The sequence below is a fragment of the Marmota monax genome, unplaced genomic scaffold, assembly GCF_021218885.2.
Source record: "Marmota monax isolate L192 unplaced genomic scaffold, Marmota_monax_Labrador192_F-V1.1 WCK01_AAM20220418_F8-fsc00069, whole genome shotgun sequence".
Taxonomy (NCBI): Eukaryota; Metazoa; Chordata; class Mammalia; order Rodentia; family Sciuridae; genus Marmota; species Marmota monax.
Genome location: NW_026695243.1, coordinates 6,267,830 through 6,284,619, shown reverse-complemented (window position 1 = coordinate 6,284,619; position 16,790 = coordinate 6,267,830). Strand labels below are relative to the sequence as shown.

The 16,790-nt window shown below is 35.9% G+C and overlaps 1 protein-coding gene across 2 annotated transcripts in view; it reads left to right on the top strand.

The window, feature by feature from the left end:
• Window positions 1-16,790, top strand: part of Melk (maternal embryonic leucine zipper kinase) — an 81,740-nt gene that overhangs the window by 48,373 nt on the left and 16,577 nt on the right. For both annotated transcript variants that reach the window (XM_058578096.1, XM_046457340.1), the window contains 2 exons: window positions 6,329-6,415; window positions 14,873-14,989. In XM_058578096.1, the coding sequence (XP_058434079.1) occupies window positions 6,329-6,415; window positions 14,873-14,989 (204 nt within the window). The remainder of the gene's footprint in view (window positions 1-6,328; window positions 6,416-14,872; window positions 14,990-16,790) is intronic.

The following is a 16,790-nucleotide window of genomic DNA, read 5'->3' as shown; positions in this document are numbered from 1 at the left end:
ACAACAACAAAAAGTTGAAAGCCATTAAAAAAAAGAAAAAAGAGATTCTGGCTTTTTTTTTTTTTTTCCTGAAATGTGAGTACACAACAAAAAATACAATATCTTAGTACAGTTTGGTGCCACCGCACTGATTTTTACTAAGGCACCAGCATTGTTATTCATTATTGCTTTGCTGTTGTACCATCAGTGCAAATGTCAGGACTTTGAAAAATGAAAAAATAGTATTATTATAAAAATAGTTTTGACTTTGGAGACCCTTAGGGTCTACAGATCACACTTTGAAAAACAGTCTAATATATAAGCAGGAGAATTCAAAAAGCATAAAGTGCTATTCATGTTTAAACAATTATTTAAATATTATTCCTATAAAATCTATTTTTAAACAAATGGCATCTTAATCTTGGTATGAAAGAATGTGGATACTTTGTTTTATTTGTTAACTATTGCTACATTAAAAAACAAAAAAACACTTTAAAATCTAGTAGCTTGGGCTGGAGTTGAACTCAGTGGTAGAGAGCTTGCCTCTCATGTGGCCCAGCAAATAGCTGGTCTTTTGATTGAGGCTTAGACCAATCACCCTTGCTAAAATTACCAGATGACTGAAGCCTCATGAGCGAAGCCACACAAAACCAGCGTGAGAACTGCCCAGTTAAACCCATCCCAAATTGCTAGTCCCAAGAATTGTAAATTGATATTATTTTAAACTACTAGATTTTAAAAATTATTTTTAGTTGTAGATGGACACAATATCTTTCTTTTTATGTGGTACCGAGGATCCAACCCAGTGCCTCACATGTGCTAGGTAAGTGCTCTACCACTGCGCTACAACTCCAGCCCATGATATGTTTTTTGATTGAAACAAATGAAGAAAATACAGCCTCGGATACATATATTATAGGAAAAGGGATAAGTATTTTGGAAGTCTTTTCAGATAGTTGGGGATATTCTGATGTTCCACCAAAAGTTCTGTAGTGGAGCAGGACATGCACATAGATCAACAGAATTGTTTATAGGAAAAGGGATAAGTATTTTGGAAGTCTTTTCAGATAGTTGGGGATATTCTGATGTTCCACCAAAAGTTCTGTAGTGGAGCAGGACATGCACATAGATCAACAGAATTGTTTAAAAGTGGTTTCAGACATGTTTGCTTTCTAGAATAATTACATCAATCCCAGTAGCCAACTGGTCTTGGAAAAATAGACTTTGCTTGGTTCAAGCTCCTTCTCAGTCTTTTCCCCACAATTATCACCATGCAATCTGCACTAAAATCCTTCTTGATTCTCTTTTGGCTCTCAACTCCTAGAATTTCTTTTCTTCATATTCTTCCTGGCCCTCCATGATATCTTTAATAGCAATCAAGCAAACACAACTTAATCCTAGTAATTATCAACACTAAGAGCCTAAGGACTATGCAGGAAAAGAGCCAGCGAAACTGATGTGCTCCTTGTAAGGTAGAGAGTGGGCGGTACAAATGCCTGTGTTCAACCATTGGGGGTCATTGTTTCTCCATGTGTGGAGGGCTTTGCATATCTTCTCAGCCATGATCCTGACTGAATAGGATACACAGAAAAGATACCAAAATGAAGAAAGTCTCTTTCAAAAACCCAAAAGTTTTTTATTTGGTATAAAATAAAATACATAGCTTGGCATGGTGGCGCACACCTATAATTCACGCTCTTTGGGAGGCTGAGGCCAGAGGATCACAAGTTAGAGGCCAGCATCAGAAACTTAGTGAGATCTTGTCTCAAAATAAAAAATAACCAGGACCCACTTGAATCAAAGTGTGGAATATGATATGTCAAGAAATTTGTAATGTTTTGAACAACCAACAATAAAAAATTAAAAAAAAAAAAAATAACCAGGGCTGGGGATGTAGCTCAGTGGTAGAACACCCTTGGGTTCAATCCTCAATACTGGGAAAGAATTTTTAAAAAGTAAAATATATAAAGTTTTGGGTGTTGTCAGAGTACATGGTTTTCCTTACATCTAATTTAATAATTGCCAATATTTGTTAAGTATTTATAATAGTTTTCTATTATAATAAGGGCCACTATAATTAGTAGAATAATTATACAACCCTATAATATAGATACAATTCTTAGAATAATCTTTAAGAGTCAGGCATTGTGCTAGAGACTTTTTTAAAAAATTTTTTTTGTAACTCATTTAATCCTCACATTAACACTAGCCTTCTGAAGTAAGTATTATTTTTACCTCTATTTTTCAAATGGAGCAACTGAGACACAGAATCATTAAGTAACTTGCCTACACTCAGACAACTAATAAGCACAGAACTAAGATTTGAATCCAGACAGAAGGGCAGTGCCACGGAATCAATCTGATAGGTCAACTGGTTTAAGTTTGGGGCCTGTATCCTCTGCACCTGCATTCTTTGTGACAAGACATGCACACCTGGTCTTTACTAGAGCAGAGTCATAGAGAGGTGGCATTGTGGCATGATAGAAAAAGCCTTGGGCTAGAAATGAAAAAATGTGGTCTTGGGTGATATCAGTAGTCTTCATTTTATCATCTCTAATGTTGGTATTTTGATGTCAATCTCCTATGAATGTTTGGGTCCTGTTTTGCCACTTATAGAGTACTTTTACATGTAGTACCACTTCTCTATTTTGTCTGCTTTCCAGAGCTGTTGCAGGATCAAATGACTTATATACAGAAGAGCTATATGGGATTGTTGTTGCTTTTTGAAATATTTGTTTTTTTTTTCTTTCAGTGTTGTTTTATCAAGAATAAGTTATAAAAAGTAATTCATATTTACTTGGATATTTAAGGTATACATGCTGTAATAACTCTGTACATGATTTCCTCTTTCTATTTCTATGCACAGATCTAGTACCCAAGTATTGTATCAAATAGAAGTTATATTCAGTTCCATTTTCTTCACTAGTGAACAGGAAATGTAGTAGGCACAGATAATCCAAAATAATTGATTAGATTTTTATATGCATTTTTGTTTTTAACCTAATTCGAATATATGTGGCTGAGAATTCAGAGCACATAAAACAAAGTATAGAGCCCCCTTGGAAAGCCCATCTTGATAAGCCATGGTTTTCAGACCCTTTGTCTTTTCTACCACCCCTTTTATTTTTCCAGTTCAGGAGCCCAGCAGAAAAGATAGCACCTTCTTCTTACCCTTGCTATACAAACCTTGTAGTAAAAGTATAGAGTAGGAGGCTGTGGAGGAGAGAGGATTTTTTTTTAAGGGAGTAACTTAAGATCATGGAGAGAATCCCTAAAGACTTACTTCAACAATGATGACAGGGATGAGAAGATACTAAACTGGGTGTTAAACTGTTTGGGCTTCTGAGGTTGAGATCATTCAAAAGGGAAAATCTACAGTTCTGGGAGCTGCCCAAAGCAACACAATGAAAACTTATTCTTAGCATTTTGAACTTGCATAGTACCACTATTTTAAACCTTTGTAGTCTTCATTTTGACTGTTACACATGAGGTTGTGCTTAAACCAGTCAACAGTGCTAGTTTGTCTTAGTCTATTCAAGTTGCTGTAACAAAATACCATGCATTAGGGATGAAATTTATTTCTCACATTTCTGGAATCTTTGCATTTCAAGATCAAGGTACTAGCTCATTTAGTGTCTGGTAATGGTCTGCATTCTTATTTATAGTTGGTTCCCTTGCACTGTATTCCTCCAAGGTGGAGTGAGGGATCTCTCTCAGGCCTCTTTTATAAGCCCCATTTCCTAATATTGTCACATTGGTTTCAACATATGAATTTTAGGGGGACACAAACATTCAGACCACAGCAAAGTCATTGTCTTTATTGTTTTTCTCTTTTTATGATGGCATGATGATTTTTCTCTTGAACCCATTGTTACTAGTATGTCCTTAAAAAGGGAAAGTCATGCTATTGTTCTGCTTTGTGCTGACCAAACCTCTTTTTTGTTTGGTTTTGAATACCTCATTGTTTTGTTTTAATAATTTTTAGTTGTTGATGGACCTTTATTTTATTTATTTATCTATATGAGGTGCTGAGAATCGAACCCAGTGCCTCACACATGTGAGGAAAGCCGCTCTACTACTGAGCCACAACTCCTGCCCACTGAATACCCATTTTGAAGATTGATGACAACCTGGCATTTGTGGTCTAAAAAAAAGTGGCAGTGGGCTGGGAATGTGGCTCAAGTGGTAGTACGCTCACCTAGCATGCGTGAGGCACTGGGTTCAATTCTCAGCACCACATAAAAATAAAATAAAGATATTGTGTCCACCTAAAACTAAAAAAATAAATATTAAAAAAAAAGTGGCAGAATGATAAGTGAAGTTGGGGCTGGGTTGTGGCTCAGCAGTAGAGCGCTGGGCTAGCATGTGCGAGGACCTGGGTTTGATCCTCAGCACCACATAAGAATAAATAAATAATTAAAAAAATGATAAGAGAAGTTAATCATTTAAACAGTGGTTGAAGAAACTGGAAAATAAAAAACTTGCATGACTGGGGATATAGCTCAGTTGGTAGAGTCCTTGCTTCTCATGCACAAGGCCCTGGGTTCAATCCCAGCAACACATACACACACACACACACACACACACACACACACAAAGACTTGGAGAGGAAAGTTTGCCTATAATAGCAATATTCAAATTTATGAAAGGGTCTTCTAACAAAGACGAAATAAACTATCAGTAAAAACAGTTAACCATTTTGTAAGGGCCTAGTGTGCTTAAATGTTGTACTGGGTACTCCCCATATGTTACATATATTGCAAAGACTGTACCATCTTCCTTTTACAGATGATGAAACTGAGATTTAGAGGTATAATCATGGTCACATAATTATAAAGTGATATCACAATTAAAATCAAAGTTTGTTAAATCACAAAATCTGGGCTGGTTGCCGTGGTGCACTCCTGTAATCCCAGTGGTTTGGGAGGCTGAGGCAGGAGTATCGCTAGTTCAAAGCTAGCCTCAGCAATTTCGTTAGACACTAAGCAACTGAGCAAGACCCTGTCTCTAAATAAAATATAAAAAAGGGCTGGGATGTGGCTTAATGGTACAGTGCCCCTGAATTCAATCCCTGGTACCAAATTAAAAACCCAACAACAGCAAAAGAAAATCTGTTAGCTGTCAGGCTATACCAACTCATAGTGGGTAGTCAAAGGGAGACAGACCTCAGGCAACAGGGAAAAGCTAACCATCTGAATGATTCTGAGTTTCTTGCATAAGAGGACTTGAAGCAGGAAGTAAAACATTGCTTCCTGGGGCTAACATGAAGAGAATGTCTTACTTTGGGAAGGTGAACTTTAAAATTACTTTCCTTAGGCTTCTCTTCAAATGTGATCATTTGAATTCCTTTCTAGGTCCTGCCTTTTTGTTCTCAGTGATCTGATTCAGTTCATTTTTGGCTCTATTTTTGGTGCAGTCCCATGATGCAGGGATCTTAATACTTTGACAATTTCCATCCCTAAGTAAAATGAAATTTATGTAGAAACTCTGATTCATTTCTTTAAAAATTATGGTTTTCTGTATATTCAGCACAGTGGTTACTGTGTAGCATCTATGGCATCATCAGGGGGCTCCTTGGATTGTATTGATTGAAACATAACCTGAGGTACAATATGCTAGAGGTCTGAGCCACTTTTTTTTTTCCTTTTTTTTCTGAGCCACTTTTTAAACACACTGTTGTACCACTGACTTGATGGCTGCTCTTTGATAAAAATGTTAGTGTAGCTCTTACAGTTGGGAAGGGGTACAAGTCTCTTTGCTGCACAAAGACATTTTAACAATTGTTCAATTGACAAGTGGGATAAGAAGAACTGGGAAAGAAACCTATCATCTTGAAATGCTTATTGTTAATTGATTATATCTTAAAAAATTATGAGGAATGTTGGGCTGGGAATGTAGCTCAGAGGTAGAACGCTTTCCTAGCTTGAATGAGTTCCTGGGTTTAGTCCTCAACACTGCAAAACCAAACCAAAACCAAAATCAAACCAAAAAACCAGACTTAAGGAATGTTGATTTTCTTTATTTTCTACATTTTTTTAAATTGGTTCATTGTAGTCATAATAATGATGGGATTTGTTGTTTCATATTCATATATGTACACAGTGTAACAGTATAATTTAGCCAGTATCGCTCCCCAGCACTTTCCCCCTCCCTCACTGCCTCAGCAGTGTTGATTTTCTTAAGGAATATGAATGCTGGGCAGTGATGTTGACCCCAAAGTTTGACAGATTCATATTGTTTTTAGCATGTTGGTGTTTGGTCTTATAAAACAATTATGATGATTTTTAAGTTGGAAAACAAATAATTTGTAATTTTTTGTTAATCAAATTTACAAAATTCTTTTTTGTAGTTTATTCACCTTGATGATGATTGCGTAACTGAACTTTCTGTACATAACAGAAACAACAGGCAAACAATGGAGGATTTAATTTCATTGGTAAGAAATACAGCATGAATTTAAGAATAATATCTTTTGTTTCATTGTTTATCTTATTAGTATATTAAAATAAGATAGCATTTCCAGACCTGTAATTTTGTCATCAATGTAAATATTGTACTCATGGTTTCAATGCAATTTTTTTTTGTCTACATGAATACTCTTTACTTAAGACATTGATTAAAGATACTGATAGGGAATAAATAATTAAGGAACAGAGCAAACTAATCCACAGAGAATTGACAGTTCTTATTTTCACTACTTTAAAGTTCTTAACATAGAAATGTGGTTCTGCTGTAAAAAGTGAGTTAAATACAGCACAGTTTTCTTCTTAACTAAAAAACAACCTGGTAGAAACATAAATACCATGAAATTATCAAGATTTCTGATGTTGCATCATTTCAAAATGTTTTAGATGCTCAATGTCTGGATTTTTCCTGGATTTTTCCCCTAGAGACAGGCATTCACAGGTGTCTTTGAGTGCAATCTAATGTGATAGGCGAGGATCATACCTAGCTTTGCTTGTGTTTCATACTATGTCTTTTGTCACTTATGATTTGTGTTTGTTTTTTCTGTACTCCAACTTGGAAGGTAGAAATTTTAATTAGATTTTAAAAAATTGAATAAAGCTTTACTTAAAGCATAATTCTTTTTAGTGATTAAAAAGAATTATGCTTTAAGTATAATTAAATGAATGATCTAATGAACAAAGACTCTGAGATATGAATGGAAAATCTAAGTATTTACTGTTTCATGGGGAATGCCTTTAGAAGAATGGCAAGAATTGGAAATTGCTGGAAGATATGATGTCTTTATTCTTGTAACAAAGAAAATTTGAAAAAAAAATTATGCCTTTCTCTTTGGGATGATCTTAAATAGAAGACTGTGTTTCCAATACAAAAATTTTCTTTTAAAATTTTATAAGTTTTGAACACCTACAAGAGTAAAGAAACTTGTGTTAACAATGAGTTTCAATGCACTCATCACCCACTTTCCACAGTTGTTAATGTTTTGCCAGTTTTAACTATATCCCAACCACTTCTCCCTTCACCTTTTCTAGCTGGAATATTTCAGAGAAAATCCCAGATATTGTGTCATTTTATCTAGGAAAAAATTTATGAGATCCACTGATTTTAAAAATCAGAAACTTGAAAGTAGGACAGCTAGGACAATGGTGCATGTGTGTAATCTCAGCTGCTCAGGAGGCTGACGGGGGAGGATCACAGTTTTTTTTTTTATTTGTTTTAATTAGTTATACATGACAGTAGAATGCATTTTGACACATCATACATAAATGGAATATAATTCTTATTCGTCTGGTTGCACATGATGCAGAGTTATACAGGTCATGTAATCATATATGCACATGGGGTAATAATGTCTGATTCATTCTATCATTCCTACCCCCAAGCCTCTCCTCTCCTCCCTTCAGTCCCCTCTGTCTAGTCTAAAATACCTTTATCCTCCACCTTATTGTGAATTAGCATTCGTATATAAGAGAAAATATTTGGCCTTTGCTTCTTTGGGATTGACTTATTTTGCTCAGCATAGTATTCTCCAGTTCCATCCATTTACTAGCAAATATCATACTTTCATTCTTCTTTAAGGCTGAGTAATATTTCATTGTGTGTATATACCACAGTTTCTTTATCTATTCATTTGTTGAAGGGCATCTAGGTTGGTTCCACAGTTTAGCTATTGTGAATTAAGTTGCTATAAATAGTGATATGTCTGTGACACTGTAGTATGCTGATTTTAAGTCCTTTGGGTATAAAACAAGGAGTGGGATAACTGGGTCAAATGGTGGTGTCATTCAAAGTTTTCTGAGGAATCTGCATACTGCTTTCCACAGTGGTTGCACCAATTTGCAGTCCTATCAGCAAGGTATGAGTATGCTTTTTTGCTCACATCCTTGCCAATATTTATTGTTGCTTATATTTTTGATGCTTTCCATTCTGACTGGAGTGAGATGGGATCTCAATGTAGTTTTGATTCACATTTCTCTAATTGCTAGAGATGTTGAACATTTTTTCATATATTTGTTGATTGATTATATTCTGTGAAGTGTGTGTTCAGTTCCTTTGCCCATTTATTGATTGGATTATTTATTTTGGTGGTGATGAGTTTTTTGAGGTTTTTATATATCCTGGAGATTAATGCTCTAGAGGATCAAAAATTTGAGGCCAGCCTGAATAACTTATCAAGACTCTTTCTCAAAATAAAAAGTAAGAATGGCTGGGGATGTAGCTCAGTTTAGAGTGCCCCTGGGTTCAATCTCTAGTACTGCCAAAAAAAGAAAAAAAAAATTTACGTGGTATCCTTTATCATAAAATCTCTATATTCCAAACTTAAAAGTAAAACATGAATTAATTGCTTTCCTTACTTCGGTTTAGAAAAGATAATGAAGCATATTAAAGATTATTTTCTGTTGGTATATCTCTCCAAAGATCTTTTTGAGTTGGTGTTGTGGTTCAGTGGTAGAGCACTTGCTCAGCACATTCGAGGTCCTGAGTTCAATCCTCAGTACCACATAAAAATAAATAAATAAATAAATAAAAGGTGTTGTGTCCAACTACAATTGAAAAATAAATGTAAAAAAAAAAAAGATCTCAATTATTCTGAAAGTTAAATATGACTGATATTGTGCCTGCAAGTAATAGTTTTTCTTCTTTTATATTTTTATTCTTTTTTAAAAAAGATTTTTAAGTTGTAGATGGACACAAAAAACCTTTATTTATTTGTTTTTTTTCCCCCTGTGGTGCTGAGGATTGAAACCAGTGCTTTTCACGTGCTAGACAAGTGCTGTACCACTGAGCTTCAACCCCAGTCCCTATATTTTTATTCTTAAATATATGTTTATTCTCATGTCCAGTTGTAGGGATGACTAGGATACAGGCTGCTCCCTGTAGGTCAGATATTCTCAACCTTGGCTGTATATTGGCATCATCTGGCATCTTTAAAAAAGAATTCTGATTTGCAAGTCCCATCCCCAGAGGTTATACCTCAGTTGGTGTGAGGTATGACCTAGGCAGTGGAATTTTTAAAAAGCTTCTCATATTATTGCATTATGCAGCTAGGAGTTAAGAAACCCTGTTTTAGTTTTTTACTATTCAAAGTGCAATCTAGGACCAGCAACATCAGTACCCCTAGGGTGCTTGTTAGAAATGCAGAATCTCAGGCCCCTGCATAGACCTACTGAATCAGAATCTGTATTTTAATAAAATTCCCAAGTGATTCACATGTACATTAAAACTTAGGAATGTTGGTCTAAGTCAGTCTTTCTTAATCAGGAGTGATTTTTGCCCTCCTCGGGGTATTTGTCAATATTTGAAGACATTCTTAGTTGTAAGAGCTGGGATGTGTGGGTAGAGGCCAAATTAATTAATTAATTAGTGGGTAGAGGCCAGAGATGTTGCTAAACACCCTACAATACACAGTACAGTCCTTTATAATAAAGAATTATCTAGATCAGAAGTTAGTAATACTAAAGCTCAGGTCCCTAGTCTAAGTAATATCAGAGAATTCACATTAGTTTTAAGTATTTTCTAATGTGAAGAGCCCTGAGAAAACCAAATTTGAGATTAGGTATGGCCTATTATAATTGTGGCATCTTGGAAGCTCTGCCTTTACTTTGGGGGCTTATTAGACAGGACACAGAGAGAATGATACATTGTGATCCATGCTGGTCTGGTACTGCTGATCTTTGTGTAAATACAGAAAAATATTATTCCCAAATATCCATCTCTTGCAGGACTCTCACTTTATATTATGTATGTGAGCACTTCTGAACTGCTTTTTATATGCAGTAGTCAGAATCTCCTGTGATTCATGATTTTGAGCCCCACTGGGATTCTTAACACTGGTGCCTGAGCTTTCCATTTACTACTCTCCTTACTTTCCCCCATTCCTTCAGCAGCAGGTGGCTCTAGATTGTGGGAGCAGCCAGTTATCTGAAAGGGGAAGTTCACTGACAGTCAGGTGTGCATGTGAGAACATGTTCAGACCAAGACAGATCCCTTCCCTCACCTCTGTGATGCAAACACCCTTATGTTTAAAGATTGAGGGTCTCAGGAAGAGGGTCAGGTGAGGGGTAGAGGGCTACTCCTCAATTTATCTAACCCTGCTTCTTTAGCCAGGTGCCTATGAACTTATTTAACATTTAATTGATGGTTTAAAAAATGTTTTAATTTCCTAGAAATGGAAACTTCTTTCTAATAGGGTAAATTATCACCTTTATACATTTGACTTTCAAAAGAGGGAACTGCCTAAAAGGTAAGGGAGACGTTAGTTATGTTAGGCTTGTGGATTGACATCACCTGAAAGCATAACTAATGTGTTGATTTATCTGTTATTGAACACAGAACTCCCTTGTGCATTTATCAAAATGGGAAGTATACAGTGGCTCTGCTAAAGAAGTTTATAAAAAGTTATTTGCTTTTTTTTTTTTTTAAACTGAGGGAAAAGGGAGTATAGAGAATGGTTGTGTATCTCCTAGGCATGCTTAGGGGAAACCCATCTATCTGGGTGTGGTGGCACACGCCTGAAATCCCAGTGGCTCAGAGTGTTGAGGCAGGAGGATCACAAGTTCCAAGCCAGCCTCAGCAATTTAGTGAGGCTCTAAGCAACTCAGCAAGGCCCTCTCTCAAAATGAAAAAGGGCTGGTGATGTGGTTCAGTGATGAAATATCCAGTGCCTTGATAAAGTTAGGCCATTGCTGATAAGAAAGTGACCGCTTTTTTCTCATCCATTATCTGTAATCAATTTGCAGCATCTCTTTCAAAAAAAGTTGGCTAGCACACAGGACACAATAGATGTGGGAGATGGGGAAAAATCTTTAATGTAGTTGTGGGAAAGTTGAGGGTGATTATAACTATTTAGTTGTCACCCAATTCCCAGGTACCTTCTCCATGAAGCCTTTTCTGTTCTTCTTTCCCTCTGCCTTATCTGGATGAAAGGTAACATTCTACAATAATTTGTCATTGGTGTTTTATACTTTACCCACTAGATTGGTTGGGCCATCTTGTAAATTTCAGAGCATATACTATGATTGGGGCCATTTAAAATATTAAATGATAAAACTTATTAATAAAAACAGTTGGTAGTTGACTTATTTAAGTCATGTACTTTGTGAGGGAATGCCACAGCATTAAATACTCAGTACTGACCATTTATGGTGGTGCACACCTTTAATCCCATCACCTTAGGGGCTGAGGCAGGAGGAGGACAGCAAGATCAAGGGCAGCTTGGATAGCTTGGTAGGGTCTGTCTCAAAAATAAATGAGAAAAGAATAATTAAAAAGTACTGGGGCTATAGCTCAGCCCATAGAGTGCCCCTGGGTTTTATCCCCAGTACCACAAAAATTAAAAACCTGCATTAACATTAAAAAAAATTTTCAATACTGTTAAAATTTAACACTGTTGTTTGGCAGAGCCTTCTGTCTTACGAGTACATTATTTAGAAAGTTTCAACTAAAAGTGGTGGATTGAGGAGATATGTTTCCACCTAATACATCCTGAATACTCACTAAAGCAACAAAAAGGGATTTTTTTTTAAAAGGAGCAAAAAACTCACAAGGACAGGGCTGGGGTTGTGGCTCAGTGGTAGAGCGTGTGTCTTGCACATGTGAGGTGCTGGGTTTGATCCTCAGCACCACATAAAAATAAATAAACAAAATAAGGATATTGTGTCCGTGTATAACTGAAGAAATATTTAAAAACAAAGATAATGAAAGAGGAGACAAAGGGATGTCAATAAAATTTTCAAAGTTAAAAAATAGATAAATGGTAACTGATTCAACATTTTAGGGAAAGTGGAAAGCTCAGTGCCTAAAGTGGGAAAAGGCAACAAGCAAATTGATTAGTGCCCAGGAGTTCCAGAAAGGCTCAGGAACCAGAAGTACCCGGAACCTCTGAAGTTAGGAGGTGAGAAGGACTGGAAGCAGATTGATTGAAAGTCTATATTAGGAGCAGTGTGGACCCTAGATCTCTTTCTGTATTTTGTGCTGCATGCAGCCACTTATTCCTCACCCAAGTACTCCCCGCAACAAGGTTGGGGATTTTTACCTCTTGAACCGGACATAGCTCAAGTGGGGGTGATCAACCATTCTAAAACAGATGCATGGACACATAAAGTTTTTATATTGAGCAGCAAACTGCCCTCTCTAAACCCTTTCCCTATTCAACTCTGAGAATGCTGGAACCAGGGTTTTATCTTATTTTCAATGAGGGTGATGAAAATATTGTAAGATTTATCTCTAGGAAACATCCAGGAGGAAAGACTTACTTACCAGTGGTTATGTGTTCAGGTTCTTGTTTGTTCACCTTAGAGAAAAGCCCTCAACAGCACTCATCCTACCCATTGAGGCTCTAATCAGCCGTGTAATATAATTCTTCACTTTTAAATAGAGACAGATAACCAAAGATCAACAGACATTTGAGGAAAACCTCTAACATGAAAGTCAGAAATCAAAATAAATGGAGTAAGGTAGGTGGGAGGAAGATGAAAAGAAAAGTAAAGATAATCAGAAAAGACATAATACAGGGAATGGGAAAAAATGTCTTAAAAATGACAATATTTTCAGAAATGCGAGAAGCTGTTTTATTCTCGAAATAGGAAATAGATAACTAAAAGAAGCAACTTTCAAGTGACAGTTTTTGCAAATCTGAACTATGCCCACAGAAGTGAAAACTGCAGTAGAAATGTTTGAAAATTAAATCATAATGTAGAACCTAAAAACAAAGAGATACAAAAATAGAAGAGAAAGAGTAAGAAATGTCCAATATATAAACAATAGATGTTGCAGGAAGATAAAACAGAAGGAAACGGGAAGAAACCATCAAAGAACTATTGTAGAACTAAAGTATAAAATTTCCAAGGGTGAAGTGGGGATTAACTAGGGCTTGCCATAGTGGATGAAAATAGATCTATACCAGGCCTTTTCTAGTGAACTTTCAGAAAGCTGGGGAAAAAGAGATCTAACAGGTTTTCAGAGACAAAGCAAGAGACTTGGGGATGTGAAAGACTAGATTTTTCAGTAGATATATTAGAATCAAGGGGTCCCTAATATCTTCAAAACCATGAAATTATGAAAATTATTATTATTAGAATTCTATAATTGGTCAAACCAGAATCAAGTATGAGGTTAGAATGCTTTCATGTATTTGACATGCAAGATCTTAAAAAGTTTCTCTCTCTGGCACCCTCAAAATTACTGAAGAATGGCTTCCATCAAAACAAGAGTGTAAACCAAGAAAGAGGAATACTTAGGACCTAGAAAAGTGGGGGTGCATCTTAGGATAGAGGTGAAAAGTATTCCTAGATTGACAGGTGGTAGGCTGAGTAAGAAGCCAGTTCAGGGTAGAACATGAAATGCAGTTTTTGGGTAGAATGTTTCCAGAAGGGAGGAGACAGGTTAGCAGATGTGCTGTGAACATATTGAGAGGAAGTCTTTAGTGTTGAAACTCCTGGTTAAATTAGAACAATGGACTCTTTAAAAATTTTTAACCACAGAAAAAACAAAGTTTTGTGAAAAGTAGAAACAAACCATAGCACCCTATGCACCCTATGTAGTTTAGCTTCTGGGCTGATACTTCATATGGCCATATTGATTGTTAAAATATCAATAGCGTCTTGGGCCTGGGGTTGTGGCTCAGCGGTAGAGTGCTCGCCCTGCATGTGTGAGGCGCTGGGTTCAATCCTCAGCACCACATAAAAATAAATAAAATAAAGGTATTCTGTCCAACTACAACTTTAAAAAAAATACTACAGTCTTTATATTCTGATGGGTATAAAAGCAGTACCACAAGTATGCTCCCTGTTACCTTTCTTAAACACCTAGGCACTACTTTCTCTACATCCCACAATTAAAAGGTTAGTAATTGTTATGGCAGGAGTCCCTGGGTACCCTGGTCACTGCTTGGCCTCTTTTCTGATTGGTTGGTGTCAGTGTACCAATTAAATATTTAGAAAATTATCCCTACTTAGTTATGAATAATATTTGTATACTCATAATGTAAATATTAATCCAACTAAAAATTATGATAAAATTACAATAGGAGGATTCAGAGAGATGTGTATGGAAGGGAATGTCTTATAGTGCAGCTAACTTCTTATTTTCCATACTAGGAAATCTATGGATAACATCTGAAGCTGAAAAAGCTTAAAACTATATAAGCAGTTAATTTAGAAATTTAGAATTAATGGCAGAAAAAATAGCTAAGTGTTTAGAAATTGTTCTTCCTGTGAAGTGAAAATTATAAGAGTCTAGAGGTGTGGTATAAAGGATTGCTATTTGTCATTATATGCCTTTGTAAAGCTGTCGACTTTTAAAATCCTGAATGTCTAGATCATTGAGAAAAAAAAATTAATAGTGTTTTAGTAGATATTAATAATGTTTTAAATAGAACATTAACAAATAATTTTAGTCATCTAAACAGCTTGATTTCTTTTTCCTCCAGTGGCAATATGATCACCTCACAGCCACTTATCTTCTTCTTCTGGCCAAGAAGGCTCGGGGAAAGCCGGTTCGTTTACGGCTTCCTTTTTCCTGTGGACCTGCTAATGCCACCCCAAAGGTAAATGCTAGAACCTCTCATGTGGATGCTTGCTAGTCTTGCCATGTACTACAACTCTGATGTCAAGGAGCCAAAGATAAATATTTTAAGACATAAACATTTTCAAGAGGAAAATAGGAAGTTTTGAATTTGAATTTTTTAAAAAATATTTTTTAGTTGTCAATGGACCTTTTTTAAAAAAATTATTTATTTATATGCAGTGCTAAGAATCGAACCCAGTGCTTCACACGTGCTAGGCAAGCATCTACCATTCAGCCATAACTCCAGCCCCTAAATTTGAATTCTTAAAGTTTGAATGTTAATGTGGCTTTTTGAAAACCTTCTCCCTCTACCCTTTTTACTCACAAAAGCAACTCATAATTATTGTAGAAATAGATTAGCTAAAAGGAAAATAGAATTGACTTGTAAACCTACTATGTATAGATGACATAGCTAATATTTTACTGTCTCCAATCTTCTCTAGTGTACTTGTTTATATAATTTATGCACACACAAGTCTTTTAGAGGATGTGTAATTGAATTGTAGGAAACAATTTTAAAGATCTGTGAATACAAGGTATATATGGCCCTTGTCAATCATGTGCTACATGATTGTGTCATATGTCTCAACCAGACCTAATCTGCTTCTCTGCTTCACTCTGTAGTTGGTCTTTTTTTTTTTTTTTAATATTTTTTTAGTTGTCAATGGACCTTTATTTATTTACATGTGGTGCTGAGAACTGAACTCAGTGCGTCACATATGCTAGACAAGTGCTCTACCACTGAGCTACAACTCCAGCTCCTGTAATTGGTCTCTTGACCAAACTCAGAACTAAAAGTATAGTGCAAGTGGCTGTTATGTAAAGAGATCTTTGAAGTGAGATAATCTTATTCCTAGGATGGTGTTCTAGCTATTTTTGGAATTTATTGGGTTGGTGAATACCCCATGCCCAGACAGATCTTTTGTGTGTTGACTCCATGAATCAACCTATCATCCTTCTGTCACAGATTCATTTAGGTCCAGGAGGATACAAAATCATGAGCTTTGCATCTGATTAGGTAATTGCAGAAAGGTATTAGATTCCTCTCTACTTAGGATAATCACTTAGCTAAATTTTAAAATTTATAACACGTCAGTTAAGTTGTCTGAGACATTTTCCTGAGTCATTGGATTTTCTTATATTTGACTTGGCATGATCTCAGTTGAGATACTTAAATATGATTTGTAAAGTATTCAAGTGAAAAATATATGGGAAGATATTTACTCTTATCTTCCATTTACCCTATAATGAACATTTTTTCTAATAATTTCATTATTGGGTTAGTCATTGAGTCAATTTTTATAGCAGATAGACTTGTGTGTGTGTGTGTGTCTGTGTGTGTGTGTGTAGTTGTAGATGGATAGCATGCCTTTTGATTGTTTTTATGTGGTGCTAAAGATCGAACCAAGTGCCTCACACATGCCAGGCAAACATTTCTGCCACTAAGCTACAGCCCTAGCCCCTCAGATAGAAGTTTTTTTTTTAAAATTTATTTATTTATTCTAATTTATTATACATGTCAGCAGAATGCATTTCAATTCATAGTACCCATATAGAGCACAATTTTTCATGTCTCTGGTTATACACAAAGTAGAATCACACCATTCATGTCTTCATACATGTACTTAGGGTATTGATGTTCATCTCATTCTACCATCTTTTCTACCCCCATGCCCTCTCCCTTTCCCTCCCTCCTTTTTGCCCTATCTAAAGTCCCTCCATTTCTCCCATGCTTCCCCTGACCCCCATTATGGATCAGCATCCACATATCCCAGAAAACA